We start from the raw sequence: 14,748 nt of genomic DNA on the forward strand, positions 1-14,748 counted from the left end.
CCGAAGCCATTGTTCCTCTGTGCTTCGAGAAGTCGATGTGGACGGTGGTGGCCATGCTGGCAGTGCTCAAGGCTGGCGGCGCCTTCGCTCCCCTAGACCCAGAACACCCAGCAAGTCGGCACGAGGAGATCTTCCGGCAGACTGGCGCCAGAGTGGTGCTTGCTTCGGCACAGCACTCGACGCTCTGCAGCGGCGGCAACCGCACCGTCGTGGTGGTCAGCAAGGCCTCTTTCGATAGACTGTCAAGCGCAAGCGACAAGGCCAACGTGATATCGAAGCCAAGTAGTATTGCGTACGTCATGTTCACTTCAGGCAGCACAGGAACACCCAAAGGAGTCGTCCTAGAACACAGAGCAATTTCAACAAGCTGTCTCACCCATGGAGAGGCGTTTGGCTTCTCGCCTAGCACTCGAAGCCTTCAGTTTGCTGCCTACACCTTTGACGCGTGCATCACGGAGATCATCACGGCCCTTTTGTTTGGCGCATGCATTTGCGTTCCCTCCGAGCTGGACAGACGCAACGACTTGTCGAACATTTCAAACACCTTGAAAGTAAGTTGGGCATTGCTTACGCCAACGGTTGCACGAACACTTGACCCCAAAACAATTCCATCGCTCAGAACCTTGGTACTTGGGGGTGAGCAGGTGAGCCGCGTTGACTGGGAAAGGTGGAGTCATCTTGAAAAGCAGATCAATACGTATGGTCCTACAGAATGCAGCGTTTGGTGCACATCACACTCTAATGTTGCTGGTTTCACGTCAGGAACGATTGGAAAGTTGATTGCTTCTGTGGGCTGGGTGGTGGATCCAAACGACCACAACAGGCTTGCGCCGCTCGGGTCGGTGGGCGAGCTGCTCGTTGAGGGACCGATCCTGGCACGCGGCTACCTGAACGACGCAGAGAAGACGGCGGCCGCGTTCATCGACGACCCGGCCTGGCTGCTGGAAGGCTCCAAAGAGCACGCGGGCCGGCACGCGGGCCGGCACGGCCGGCTGTACAAGACCGGCGACCTGGTGCACTACGATGCAGACGGCAATCTAGTGTACGTAGGGCGCAAGGACGGGCAGGTCAAGGTACGCGGGCAGCGGGTGGAGCTTGGGGAGATTGAGCACCACGTGCGCGAGTGCATGCCGGAAGTAGGACGTATGGCAGTAGAAGTGATCATGCCGGGAGACGACAAAGACAAGGCGACGGTGGCTGTCTTTGTGGAACAGAAAGAGCCGATTCAGGAAGGCGAGTCTACGCCGCCAAAGATGAAGGGCTCTGCTATGCTGGTTAGAGCGCGGACGCGTGAGGAGGTAGTTGAGCGGCTTAAGAACGATATCTATGTTTCCGAAGGCGTGTGGGACTGGGACAAAGCGCAAATCTTTCCATTCAAGAGCACGCTGAGGAAGGCATTGTAGGATCGTTGCAGCCAAGGCGTCGGTTCTAAGGCCATACAACTCTAAAGGTGGTGAGATATAGACCAGCAGACAGAATGAACATACGTTCGTATCCAAAGTGTACTTGACGGACTAAAATAAGCACGTGAATTCATGCTAGGTTTACGATTTAACACGATCCCTCAGGACACAGTAACCACTACAGCTCACCTGATATCTGAAAAATCGACGACCATATATTTAGAATGCAGTTGCGCTGGCGTGACGGGACGCTACGATCAAGTATTCAAGAGCGTAGTTGCTCAAGCATCGATTACTGTGTCCGTGGACTGAACGTCTATAGGGCACTGACTACCTCAAACCCCAACACGACACAGCTCCGTCACTACGAGTCTAATGAACAGTGCAACTGAAGCTGCATAAGACTGAAGAACTAGAGAAAGCCAGATACATATCTACCAAGACGGATGGACTGAATAATGCTAGGCAGTCCACATGGCCACGGAGATATCAAGCCGTACCGGTACCGGTAGTGTTTCTAACCCCATCTCTGTAAATTTGAGGCCGCCAGCCGCTGGATTGGCTGGTGCAATCTTGAATCCAGTCTGTTTGACTGACAGGACTCCCACATAGCTACATGGTAGTAAGTTGAAAAGTAGCTTGCAAGGAGTTAGACTCAAGGGGATGTAGCTGATAGCAGGGGCGGGTAAAATAGGCCTGTATTTGGCAAAGAACTGGCTATCTGCTTATGCAGTTATTTATCTACTCGCCGGTTAGAGATTTATTGGTAGGGACCTGACCGCTGTTCGAGCGAATCGCAGATTCCGGGTGCATAGGACCTCACCCAGAATCTGAGACTTACCGAGACAATACCAAAGTACATTCAGTCCGTTACAATGTCAGGGTAGCTGGTTCGGTTTGTTATATTAGTACAGTCCTGAATAGTCAACTCGCCACTGAGACTGCCCGGAAACAGGCCTGCTATCTTCACCCTGGAGCCATTCCTAGATAACGTGTCCGTGCACGCCGAACACTATCTTAGCGATCTCAAAAATGAGGCTGTACAACGCCACATAATAGCTCAATATTAATAAAAACGTAGTATAGCAGTAATCAGATGCTTGCGATCAACTTGTACTATCTATATTTTTGTGGGAGGTTGACGTTGCGGCCACGTGATGTGACTTGGGCTGGAGTAGCAGATAGCTCATCTCGAGCTTGAACACCAGCGTGAGCAGCGCCAGCGCGTTTTTGACGCTTGTTACTTGGTGAGAGTACTTGTGAGGCTTTACGCTTGCGTTTTTGAGCTTGTTGGATATATTTTTTCTGGTGTTGAGCTTCAACTTTGCGCGCGCGTTCAGCTGCTTTCTCAGCTCGCTCAACCTCCCTCATCTCCTTGAGCCTCTGCCTCTCTACACGCTTCTCCTCGAGCTCAACTTGACGCTGCAGTTGAGCCTCCTTACGCTGCTTCTTGGCCCATGCTTTTTGGAGTTTCTCCTCCGTCTCATCTCGCTCCCGTACTGCTTCTCTAGCTCGAGCCTCACGCAACTTGCGAGGAGACCAGAAGACAGAGCCACCGTGACACTCCTGGCGCTGTTGAAGGTCAAGAGCTTTGCCCTTCTTCCTGTGCTTCTTTTTGTGTTGAAGAGCCTCCTTTAAGCCCTCATTCTCATGCTTTAAAAGCTCATTCTGAACAGAGAGATGGTGGACGCTTGAACGCAGCTTTCTTGCCTCATACTGATGGCTATCAGTGACAGCAGCTCGAACTAATCGATCTATCTTTCTCCAATCATGATCAGAGAGCCCTAATGATGAGCTTCTCTCAGCTTCTGGCGTGCTGGCAAATCTACGAAGGATAACGTTGGCATCTATCGGCCAGATCCCAGTAACTTCGAAGGCCTTCAATATAAGGTTCTCTGTGAAGGAGGATATCCATGCGCTCCAGAAGAGTGGGAAGAAGTCTCCTTTCTTGATTGGGACGAGGCCTTGAGCCTTATGGAGATGATTGATGAGCTCGTTGGAGTAGGCTTGAGAGAGTGGCTTAAATAGCACTACATCGAGCGGCTGGAGCGTGTGAGTCGAATGGGGAGGAAGGATCATGAGGAGAATCCTATGGCGATCGCAGTATTTGATAAACTCCATCGTGACATGAGATCCATGGCCATCAAGGATGAGTAATCTCCATCTCCCTGATCGCTGCTTTGTACAGCGATCAAACACCTGCTCAAGCCAAGCTAGACCAATGTTATTGTTTGACCAGCCTGTCGGAGATGATGAGACAAAGATATCATGTTCTCCTGCCTTAATATCCTCTACCCAACTTGATCGTATAGCTCCTTTCGCAGATGCGTAGATGAGGCTTGGGGGCAGCGAGCTCCCATCGGCGCAGCAGCAGGCCAGGACTGTCAGAAACTCGCGTGATCCATCCTGGAAAGATGCTCGAACCTCCTTCTTCTCCCATTGACGCCTGCTGAATATTCTCTTGCTTCTGCCTATCAAGCCAATCAAGAAGCCCTTCTCATCCATATTGTATATATCTCGAGCCTCAAGGTGGTATTCGGTGATCTTTCGATGCAGCAGCTCGAAGTAGAGTCTATACTTTGACTCAGAATCAGCCAGGTGGCGCGTACGATCCATGGCGCTGGTCCACTTTGAGATGAGATGGATCTCGTGTCGGTTGATGAAGCGAGTAACCCAGCTCTCGCTGAGCTGCTGATGGGCTACTTCTGATGAGAAATTCCTGATCATCTCTCTTGTAGGAGGAAGGCCTCTCTCTGTGAGCGTTTTGATATATCTCACAAGCTCTAGCTCTTGTTGTGGGCTGATAGCTTGCTGCTGAGCGTATCCATACTCCTAGGCCCTGTCACGCGCCTCCACCTCCGCGATAGAGTTGCGCGGCTGACACCCCATTTCCTCGCAAACTCTGCTAATACAAGTTTTTCTTCGGGCTCTTGCGACTCTAAATCTGCAATCGCATCATCAATTGGAGCCATGGTTGTTGAGTTATAGCGCGTTGAAGTTATGACGCTGAGACGCGCGTTTGGTGTTCAGCGTGCACGGACACGTTAACCTACTAACGTGTCCGTGCGCGTGATGCGCGGATTCGCGTGATGCGCGGGGAACACCAAAACACGTCAAACCCCTTCACCTTCAACACACGTTAACTCCACCAATATGGACCCAATTCAAGCTGCGATTGAAGATATTGAAAATCTAGAGCCAGGAGAACAGTTCTCGTATACTAAAATTGCTGCTAAGCATGGTGTTGTGAGATCTACGTTGACCCGAAGGCACCAGGGCCAGACAAGCTCAGAAAGAGACAAGAACTTCAACCAGCAGAAACTCAACCCACAACAAGAGCTAGAGCTTGTGAGATATATCGAAAAGCTCACAAAGCGAGGCATTCCTCCTACACGAGAGATGATCAGGAATTTCTCATCAGAAGTAGCCCATCAGCAGCTCAGCGAGAGCTGGGTTACTCGCTTCATCAACCGACACGAGATCCATCTCATCTCAAAGTGGACCAGCGCCATGGATCGTACGCGCCACCTGGCTGATTCTGAGTCAAAGTATAGACTCTACTTCGAGCTGCTGCATCGAAAGATCACCGAATATCACCTAGAGGCTCGAGATATATACAATATGGATGAGAAGGGCTTCTTAATTGGCTTGATAGGCAGAAGTAAGAGGATATTCAGCAGGCGTCAATGGGAGAAGAAGGAGGTTCGAGCATCTCTCCAGGATGGATCACGCGAGTTTCTGACAGTCCTGGCCTGCTGCTGCGCTGATGGGAGCTCGCTGCCTCCAGCCCTTATCTACGCAGCTAAAAATGGAGCTATACGATCGAGTTGGGTAGAAGATATCAAGGCAGGAGAACATGAGGTCTTTGTCTCATCATCTCCAACAGGCTGGTCAAATGATAACGTAGGCCTAGCTTGGCTGGAGCAGGTGTTTGATCGCTCTACAAAGCAACGATCAGGTAGATGGAGATTGCTCATCCTTGATGGCCATGGATCTCACCTCACGATGGAGTTTATTAAGTACTGCGATCGCCATAGGATCCTCCTCATGATCCTTCCTCCCCATTCGACCCATACGCTCCAGCCGCTAGATGTAGTGCTGTTCAAGCCACTCTCTCAAGCCTACTCTAACGAGCTCACTAACCATCTCCATAAGGCTCAAGGCCTTATTCCAATCAAGAAAGGGGACTTCTTCCCGCTCTTCTGGAGCGCCTGGATATCCTCCTTCACAGAGAGCCTCATATTGAAGGCCTTCGAAGCCACTGGGATCTGGCCGATGGATGCCAACGTTATCCTTCGTAGATTTGCTAGCACGCCAGAAGCTGAGAGAAGCTCATCGTCAGGGCTCTCTGATCATGACTGGAGAAAGCTCGATCGGCTAGTACGAGCTGCTGTTAATGATAGCCATCAGTATGAGGCAAGAAAGCTGCGCTCAAGCGTTCACCATCTCTCTGTGCAGTATGAGCTTTTAAAGCATGAGAACGAGGGCTTAAAGGAGGCTCTTCAACATAAAAAGAAGCACAGGAAGAAGGGCAAAGCTCTTGACCTTCAACAGCGCCAGGAGTATCACGGTGGCTCTGTCTTCTGGTCTCCTCGCAAGCTGCGTGAGGCTCGAGCTAGAGAAGCAGTACGGGAGCGAGATGAGACGGAGGAGAAACTCCAAAAAGCACGGTCCAAGAAGCAGCGCGAGGAGGCTCGACTGCAGCGTCAAGATGAGCTCGAGGAGAGGCGTGTGGAGAGGCAGAGACTCAAGGAGATGAGGGAGCTTGAGCGAGCTGAGAAAGCAGCTGAACGCGCGCGCCAGAAGGAGGAGAGAGACGCTGCTAAAGCTATACAACTACCCCAAAAGGGAAAGAGGAGAGCTTCAGCAGCTACCTCATCGAACAACAAGCGTCAAAAACGCGTTGAGGCTGCTCGCGCTGGTGCTCAAGTTCAAGAAGAGCCTCCAGCTCCTCCATCAAAGCTCACATCCAGGGCCAGGCCGCCGTGGCGACTGGACAAGGCTCACTAAATGCCCTTAGCCACGTCTTCGATGCGGAGGCTATAGGCGCGTGCAGAGGACTCAAACACGCACTACAACTCTCACTGCCTAGCCAGAGGGAGATCGTACTTTGCATAGACAGCACTTCGGTAATATGGGGCATACGCGGAACCGCCCCTACCTCCTCCCAATGGGCGTTCCTCCAAATCCATGGAGCTATGGAGGCCTACAACGTGAAAACGCGGTGGGCGCCGGGACACATGAAGATTGTTGGAAACGAACTCGCCGACCAGCTGGCTGACAACGAGGCCAAAGACCCGCACCAGCCATACGGCATGGCCGCCTCCCCCACAAGATCTGGTATACGAACAGTAGGCCGCCGCCTCCTCGAACATACAAGGGACACTTGGTGGAAGGATAAGAGCAGTAGGCTATCAGCATGGTACACGCAATGGCAGCTGCCATACGATACTAGGCGCACGCCCGCAGCGCTATGGCTACCCCGAAGGATACTCGCGAAAGTCCTTATGATACGCTCAACGCACGGCGACTTTGAATGGTACCACCGAAAATTCAACCACGAGGATACCTCGAAATGCCTATGCGGCAGGCCCAAGACGCCAGAACACCTAGTGTTCTGCAAGAGAGCCACAACACACTTCAAGAAGTGGCCTCTACGCCCCATCGTGCCCCTCGCACAAGACAGGAAGGCCTAGCGTACCTCGCGCAATTAATAGACCAGCCACAAGAGTTCGAGACCTTCGTGAAGGTAACGAACTCCTTCTATGACGAGTGATTTCTATTTTTGAATTTCACAAAGACCCGCTGAATTCCTTGGCATTATTCAGTGTAGGATTCGCGGCAAAACGCCGCATAGATGCCACAACCCACACGCTCTCTTTTAAAACTTTCATTGTATCTTAAATTGCCTCTTGTTACTTTTTCGTTTCTCTCTCTAAAAAGCAGTTATTGTACTGCATCGATCAAAGGCGCAAGCCACGAAATACTAGAATATTGTAGGAAAACGGCTTCAAATGGCGGGAGTCCTTTTCACGAACATGTATATAGGCAGGACATCACTCCCCTTAGATACAAAACACCTAGGAATAGGTTCCACGAGGCAAGTGCGACAGCACTATAAGACCACGGCGGGACCCGCCCGAATACCCTATGGGAGGTTACAGATAGGGCGTTAAACCATAATCAACATCAACATCAACAATCAAAGCTCACATCACGTGGCCGCAACGTCAACCTCCCATCAAAATATAGATAGTACAAGTTGATCGCAAGCATCTAATTACTCCCCCTCTATAAATTCGTATAATAACAGCTTATATACGTGGCTTAATAGCTTCATTTTTGAAGTAGTGGATATGGTGTTCCCCGCGCATCACGCGAATCCGCGCATCACGCGCACGGACACGTTATCACGTCACTTTTTTTGCTTCCGTCGCCCTTATCATATTTCCACCGCCATGCCTCCTACGAAACGCGCCTCTGATGACCTTACTCGCCCCAAAAGACGCGTTAAATCGTCCACCGCCCGCGGCACTGTTAGCCAGCCTATAGCCGTTGATAGTCAGCTATCGCCTCGCAGAGCTCTCGTAGAGGCGTCCCAGGCTTCAACTTTTGAGTCGCAACTACGCGAGTCGCGGCCTGAAGACGCTATCGTCGCGCCTACCGAGGGCAGCGAGAGGGTAACAGCAGCCCCAGACAATGAGACCTTGCAAGAGGCTCTGGACGCGAGCCTTATGGACGACTTTGAGGGAATTGATTGGGGGCGTTTACGCATGTATATAAAGCCGCTCTCGTCGCAGAAGTCGCGCAAGAGCTGGATCTATCGCTATGGCTACCGCGTTGCGCTGCTGAAGGACCCGAGTAAGCTATACTTCGTGTGCCGTTACTGCTACGAGCATAAGTACACAGATACCGGCGTCGGGATATATGAGACGACGCTCTCAACGTCGTCAGCGCAGCGACACTTAGAGCTGCCTAAGCGCGGCCATGGCCACAGCAAGTCGGCCGTCGCTGCAAAACCCACCTGGCTACAACGTCTGCTTAAGGACGGCAACAACAGCGTGTCGCAGAAGGTCGCTAACGAGCTCGCTGGCTTCAATACCCAGCGCTTCCGGCTAGCAGCGGTTAGCTGACTTGTTGAGAACAATCACCCTCTCTCTGAGTTTGAAACACCAGCTTTTCGACGCCTCCTTGAAGCTGCCAACCCACTAGCAGAACGAGCGCTCTGGACGTCTCATGTAAGCGTCTCCCAGTACGTTGCGCGCTTGTACAAGCACCTAAAGCCGCGCGTTATCTTGCAACTGTCGCAGGCGCTCAGCAAAGTACACCTTAGCTTTGATGGATGGACGACAAAGGGCGGCAAGCGTGGCTTTCTAGGCGTCGTTGCGCACTTTGTCGACAGCAGAGGCGACCTGCAGGACTTGCCTATAGCGCTGCCCCAGCTGACAGGCGCTCACAGTGGCGAGAGGATGGCCGAGGTTGTTATAAAAACGCTGCAGGACTTTAAGATCACGTCGCAGTCAATTGGTTACTTCGTGCTTGATAACGCCCCTAACAACGACAGTACTGTTGCAATATTAGCTCAAGAGTACGGTTTTAATGCCACCCACCGGCGCCTCCGCTGCGGACCTCACACGCTCAACCTCATCGGCCAGACGCTCCTCTGGGGCAAGGGTAGCGCCGCCTTGTTCGACAACGACGTACAAGAGCTCACCGACGAGCACGACTTCATAGAGGAGTGGAGACGCGTAGGCCCACTCGGCGTACTGCTCAGTATCATGAACTACATCAAAACGCCACAACAGCATAAGCTCTTCGAGGACTTCCAGCGCCTCGCCCACACTGAGCTGCCGTCTAGCGCGTCAGCGGACGATCGCAAGATCCTCGAGCCCGTTAAACCCGTCGTCACGCGGTGGAACTCGTACTACTCATGCTTTGAGCGTGCCGTAAAGCTGCAATTTGCAGTCAACGCCTACGCCACTCACCATATACAGCGGGTGCAAAGGGAGGACACGTTTGCGCAAAGTCGCGGCAATAAGCTGTCAGTTGCGCAACCGTGGATGCGATCAGACGGCCTTACAGGTGCTGATTGGGCAGTAATTACAGAGTACATGGACATCTTAAAACCGCTCAAGACTTCTACAAAGCGCCTCGAAGGGCGCGGCAAAAGCGGCAGCTTTGGGGCTATTGCTGAGATAATTCCAATATTCGAATACCTCCTTACCTACTACGAGCAGCGCGTCAACGCGTATGAGGCGGTTAACTACAACGAGCACGATGAGTCGCCTGAGGATCACATTGCAATCAACTTGCGCGCAGCTTGGCAGAAGGCCGATGACTACTACTCTAAGCTGGACGACTCGCCCGCGTACTACGCTGCTACAATACTCCATCCGATGTATAAGTAAAACACCTCACCGCGCGCGGCAAGGCCGTCGGCAGTGATCCCAAGCGATATAGACGACGCAATCGATAGTATACTCAATCCTAGTACTGCTAGCAGCCTTACCGATGACGAGGATGAGTTTAAGAGGTGGAAGCGCAGCGAGCCGGCAGCTAAGAGAGGTACAGAACACGCAGATAACCCTATTAAGTACTGGGTGAGCATGCGCGATTGCTACCCTAGCCTTAGTAAGCTTGCGCTTGACGTACTCTCTATCCCAGCGTCGAGCTGTGAGTGTGAGCGCCTGTTTAGTGACCTGGGCGACCTCTTAGAGCCGCGACGACGACGTCTAGGACCTCAACTTCTAGCGGCAATACAGTGCGTACGACGGTGGCAAAGAGCTGGCCTCGGAGGCGACGACGAGGTAGTAGAGGAGGAGGCAGCAAACGACGACAATATGGAGCTTTTGTGCGGGCTGGCGACTTGGGACGACGAAACTCAACACTAAGGCTAGCGCTAGTACAGGTTATCAAGCCGATCAATCAAGCCTCAATCAAGCTCACAATCTCAGCTTGTTAGCCCTAGCAATCCAAGCTGACGCTCTCAAAAAACGAGCAATCCAATCTGACGCCTCAGCTTGGATTGGCTTGATTATTGACAACTATGACTCCTTTAAAGCCTCACAGAATCCTTCCCACTCCTCTGTAGCTATGCTATAGTTGTTGTATTGGGGATAATGCTTAAACATGCGCTTCTTGAGATGCCACCAAAGGTGCTCCATTGGATTGAGGTCTGGTGAATAAGGTGGCATTCACTTCTCACCAGCTAGCTCTCCCCTTATAGGACTAGCTCCTTCTGCTTAGGGGCTAGCCTCTTCTAGGCCTTACCCTGCACTTATATAGCTAGTCCTTCACTGTTCTCAATACAACAACGATTTCGCCCACTCAGTTCCCCGATAGTACCAAACTGGGAGCGCTTTTACAGGAAAAGAATGGTTGAGATAAAGTCTCTTTATCATAACATGGTTGGCAAGCGAGCGGCGCAGGCAAGCGAGCGGCGCACCCCACCAACTTTACTCACCTTACTAATCTCAATCTACAATGGCTCAACGCAGCGCTACTCAATTACTATCAAATGAAGCAGATATTCAGCTTGCTATCTCATCTATCAATGCGCACCAGATCCAAGGTACCCGTACTGCTGCAGTAGTCTACAACGTAGCCGAAACAACGCTCCGCCGCCGACGCGCTGGTATACCTGCCCGACGCGATTGCCGACCCAACTCAAGGAAGCTTACCCAGAGAGAAGAGGAGGTGATTGTCAGCTATATACTTCACCTCGATCAGCGCGGGTTTGCGCCTACCTACGCAGCTGCACGTGATATGGCTGATAAGCTGCTGGCTGCACGCGGCGCTGGCCAGGTTGGGCAGAAGTGGCCAGCCAACTTTGTTAAGCGTACAGACAGTCTTCGGACGTGTTTCAACCGAGCGTACGATAGGCAGAGAGCTATGTGTGAGGATGCGACATTAATAAAGAGGTGGTTTAAGCTTGTAGAAGAGATAAAGGCTGCTAGTTACACGGAGCTATCAGATATTACTCAATGTTACACGGCGTAACTAAAGCACCAAAAAAAGCTCAGTATAGAGCTTTTACAGCTATCCAAGCTGCCTCATGGGCTGCCTCATCACCGAAATCTACTATATACTTAAGGCAATCAAGCTATCAATCTGAATCAAGCTCACGGAAAAGCTCAGCTGGATTGATTGCGTTTTTATATGAGGTTTGGCTGGATTGATTGAATTGGCTTGGCATCAATCTTCCAATCAAGCTATCAAGCTAGCTTGATTGATCTCAGGTGTGGTACACGCTTCTTATGTTATTGCCGCCGACGGGGGGCGATTGGTCACAAACAAACTTGGAATTGAATTGCATGGGGAGAAGGACATAGTCGACATGGTGACTGCTCACATTCGAGCACCAATAGCTGCCCAACATCCTGAACCAGAAGCTTTTATAACTTGGTTCATCAACCCAGAGATGGGCGGAAGTATTGGGACTGGCTATATGTACCACCTCGGTCAGACATGCCAACAAGCAAGTCAATCAATCTGAGAGCTCAGATTGATCTTGAATTGATCGCGTTATAGATTGTGTTGTTTTGGAATTGAATTGATTGATATATTACGTGCTAGATTGAAGATTGATTGGAGTTTTGATCCGATTGATCCTTCTTGACATAGTATTTTGATCAATATCGACCTAGTCGCTGTCGCTATCAGTATCCCAATCGTCTATATCGTATATCCGGATCAACTCAGCCTCTGATAGATTGTTTTGGTGTTGACTTTGAGGCTGAAATCCAGCCTGCCTCCAACTCCGAGTACACTGTATTGCAGCTAGCAGTTGAGCTCCAATCTTCCTCCGCCGAGGCTCTAGTAGATCGCCAAGCTCGCTGAACAGACGCTCACATTGACAGCTACTAGCTGGTATAGTGATCGTATCAAGGGCCATCTGAGACAGATGGGGATATTGCAATCTCATCCCAAGCCAGTACGTTACTGGATCACCCTCACCAAGCTGCTGTTCTGTCCACGGTAGCTCATATCGACGCCAGCGATCTAGCTCATCTAACTCAGTGATATCAAGCGCGGGCTCGCCGATGATCGCAGCGATTGCCTCGTCAATACCGCTCGATCGAGGCGGACGTACGCGGGAGTTTGGTGGTGTTGTAGGCCTGTACTCCGTCCATAGTTGCTTCAATCTAGCCTCGTTTTCGTGTATCCACTGAGGTTTATCGCGCCAGGCTCTCGCGCAGTAGCCTCGATAAAAGGGATGGAGGGAGGTCGCGGTGTAGTAGGCAGGCGATAGATCGAGCTTAGCGTAGTATGAGGAGGCTTTTGACCACGCGGCCTAGAGGTTAATTGCGAGGTGGTCTTCTGGAGACGCAGCGTGAGCGTTAAAGTCAACATCGCGATACGATTCAACTATAGCCTCGTAAGCTCCAAGGACGTACTCAAATATAGGTATAACCTCATAGATCGCGCCATGTTTGCCTTGTTTGCCGCGAGCCTCAAGGCGTTTAGTAGCCTCCTTGAGAGGCTTCAACACCTTAATATACTCAGTTACCACTGCCCAATCAGCTGCATTAAGGCCAGTTGACCTCATCCACAATGGTACAACAGGCTTCTTCTTGTTGTGGATAGTCGCGTAAGCGTCGTCACGAGCAGTACGCTCAATATGGTGGGCGGCATATAGGTTGATCGCGTCAGATAGCTGTACAGCGCGTACAAAAGCGTCATAGTAGCTATTCCATCGTGTAACGACAGGTTTGATAGGCTCTAATATTGGCGCGTTGTGTGTGTGCGATTGCTCGTTAACTGAGCGCTGAAGTGAGGCAAACAGATCGTATTGGAGAGGCGTTTTGATATAGTTAATGATATCAATCAGCACACCAAGTGGACCGTGTTTCCGCCAATTTTGCAGGTATTTTGTCTCTATAGTATACTCGTGTACGTCGTCGTTGTTGTACGCGTCCTCGTCGATGCCGAACATGATCATTTGGCCAATAAGATTGAAGATATGGGGTGAGCAGCGTAGGCGACGCTCAGGAGCTGCATACTGATATTGCTCAGCCATGTGGGCAACTGCTCGATCGTTTGAGTACGCGTTATCGAGGACAAAGTAACCGAGCTTAGTGTGGCTAATATTAAACTCCTCCAGCGTTCGTGCGATCGTATCACCGATCCTATCGCCCGAGTGTGAGCCTGTCAGCTGTGGTAGAGCGATTGGTAGGTCTATAACGACACCAGATTCGTCGGCGTAGTGAGCAACAACGCCAAAGAAGCCTCGTTTGCCACCTTTTGTCGTCCAGCCGTCAAAGCTTACATGTATTTTGCTAGTAGCTTGCGACAGGGCCTCGACAACCTGCGGCTGGAGCTCGCGATAGAGCCTCATAACGTAGCTTTTGACGCTTGTTCGACTGGTCCACAGCGCGTCAACTGCCTCTGGATTAGCGTATGCAACCATCTCTCGGAAACTAGCTGTCTCTATCTCTCGGAGCGGGTGGTTGTTCTTAATCAGCCAGCTCACTACCGCATATCGAAATGCCTGTACGTTGAAGTTTCCGATCGCGTTAGCGATTGCTTGTGGGACAACAGCACCGCTCTCGCCTAGTACTCGCAGTGTCATCTGCCCATGAGATAGTATAGCTTGGGTAGACTGCCCTTGGCGGTTGAGGCGGTGGCCAGCTCGGTTCTGGCCCATGTGAGATATCGCTGATGTGGTGGAGCGCGTCACCTCAAGAGCCTGCCTCCCATCAACTCGGCGGTGTTGATAACAGTGTTGGCAGATCCAGAAAGTACGGGATGGCTCGGATATCAATGCGACGCGATAGCCGTGTGCAAACACCCAGCTTTTTCTGCCTTTGAGCGTTCTCAGCGGCTTCATATATCGTGGTATATCTAGCCAATCAAGGCCTTCATATCGATCTTCGAACCGGCCGTTGAGATCAGTGAAATCGCTCGCGTCGGTAGCTAGAGGAGTTGATGCCTGTGTACCATCGCGCGATAGATCGACTGCTGTATCGACTGCAGCATCAGCGATCTGACTAAGCAGCCGGTACTCAAAACTCTCCTCCACAGTACCGAGATCGCGAGACGACGATAGTATAGGTGTATGCTGCTCAGGCTGTTCGGGCTGCTCAGGCTGCGATAGCTGCGACGCGCTGCTGTTTTTGACGCGCTTTTTTGGTCCAGTAGATCGATCAGACGAGCGTTTAGGCGGCATAGTGTGTAGGATAGTATTAAGATACAGATGAGACAATAGCTGATGGATATAGACTGGCGATATAGGTAGGTTGAACAGGAAATGAAGTGGCTACTGTGGCTAGTGTGGCTAGTGTGGCTGGATGAGATATACAGGCAGCCAATCAGATGAGATTGCGGGAAACTCAACACTAAAAAA

General features: G+C 51.2%; 7 protein-coding genes across 7 annotated transcripts; 5 read left to right on the forward strand and 2 right to left on the reverse strand.

Annotated features, from left to right (window-relative positions):
- Positions 1–1,163: 1,163 nt before the first annotated feature.
- Positions 1,164–1,403, forward strand: PtrM4_078140 (uncharacterized protein; the record flags this gene model as incomplete). Its single annotated transcript, XM_066106316.1, has 1 exon — positions 1,164–1,403. One exon carries the CDS (start codon positions 1,164–1,166, stop codon positions 1,401–1,403), a length of 240 nt encoding a protein of 79 aa, XP_065963254.1.
- A 1,116-nt stretch (positions 1,404–2,519) lies between these two features.
- PtrM4_078150 (Membrane-bound metallopeptidase) lies at positions 2,520–4,375 on the reverse strand (the record flags this gene model as incomplete). Its single annotated transcript, XM_066106317.1, has 2 exons — positions 2,520–4,235; positions 4,286–4,375. 2 exons carry the CDS (start codon positions 4,373–4,375, stop codon positions 2,520–2,522), a joined length of 1,806 nt encoding a protein of 601 aa, XP_065963255.1.
- Positions 4,376–4,556: 181 nt separating this feature from the next.
- On the forward strand, positions 4,557–6,413 carry PtrM4_078160 (uncharacterized protein; the record flags this gene model as incomplete). The annotated part of the gene is made up of 1 exon (XM_066106318.1): positions 4,557–6,413. The coding sequence occupies one exon, from the start codon at positions 4,557–4,559 to the stop codon at positions 6,411–6,413; it is 1,857 nt and encodes a 618-aa protein (XP_065963256.1).
- Positions 6,414–6,643: 230 nt separating this feature from the next.
- PtrM4_078170 (uncharacterized protein) lies at positions 6,644–7,099 on the forward strand (the record flags this gene model as incomplete). The annotated part of the gene is made up of 1 exon (XM_066106319.1): positions 6,644–7,099. The coding sequence occupies one exon, from the start codon at positions 6,644–6,646 to the stop codon at positions 7,097–7,099; it is 456 nt and encodes a 151-aa protein (XP_065963257.1).
- Positions 7,100–7,861: 762 nt separating this feature from the next.
- PtrM4_078180 (Dimer-Tnp-hAT multi-domain protein) lies at positions 7,862–10,294 on the forward strand (the record flags this gene model as incomplete). The annotated part of the gene is made up of 3 exons (XM_066106320.1): positions 7,862–8,476; positions 8,546–9,801; positions 9,895–10,294. 3 exons carry the CDS (start codon positions 7,862–7,864, stop codon positions 10,292–10,294), a joined length of 2,271 nt encoding a protein of 756 aa, XP_065963258.1.
- A 592-nt stretch (positions 10,295–10,886) lies between these two features.
- Positions 10,887–11,402, forward strand: PtrM4_078190 (uncharacterized protein; the record flags this gene model as incomplete). The annotated part of the gene is made up of 1 exon (XM_066106321.1): positions 10,887–11,402. One exon carries the CDS (start codon positions 10,887–10,889, stop codon positions 11,400–11,402), a length of 516 nt encoding a protein of 171 aa, XP_065963259.1.
- A 643-nt stretch (positions 11,403–12,045) lies between these two features.
- Positions 12,046–14,571, reverse strand: PtrM4_078200 (uncharacterized protein; the record flags this gene model as incomplete). Its single annotated transcript, XM_066106322.1, has 3 exons — positions 12,046–12,696; positions 12,754–13,280; positions 13,389–14,571. 3 exons carry the CDS (start codon positions 14,569–14,571, stop codon positions 12,046–12,048), a joined length of 2,361 nt encoding a protein of 786 aa, XP_065963260.1.
- Between the last annotated feature and the right edge of the window lie 177 nt (positions 14,572–14,748).

Source organism: Pyrenophora tritici-repentis, chromosome 3 (assembly GCF_003171515.1).
Source record: "Pyrenophora tritici-repentis strain M4 chromosome 3, whole genome shotgun sequence".
NCBI lineage: Eukaryota > Fungi > Ascomycota > Dothideomycetes > Pleosporales > Pleosporaceae > Pyrenophora > Pyrenophora tritici-repentis.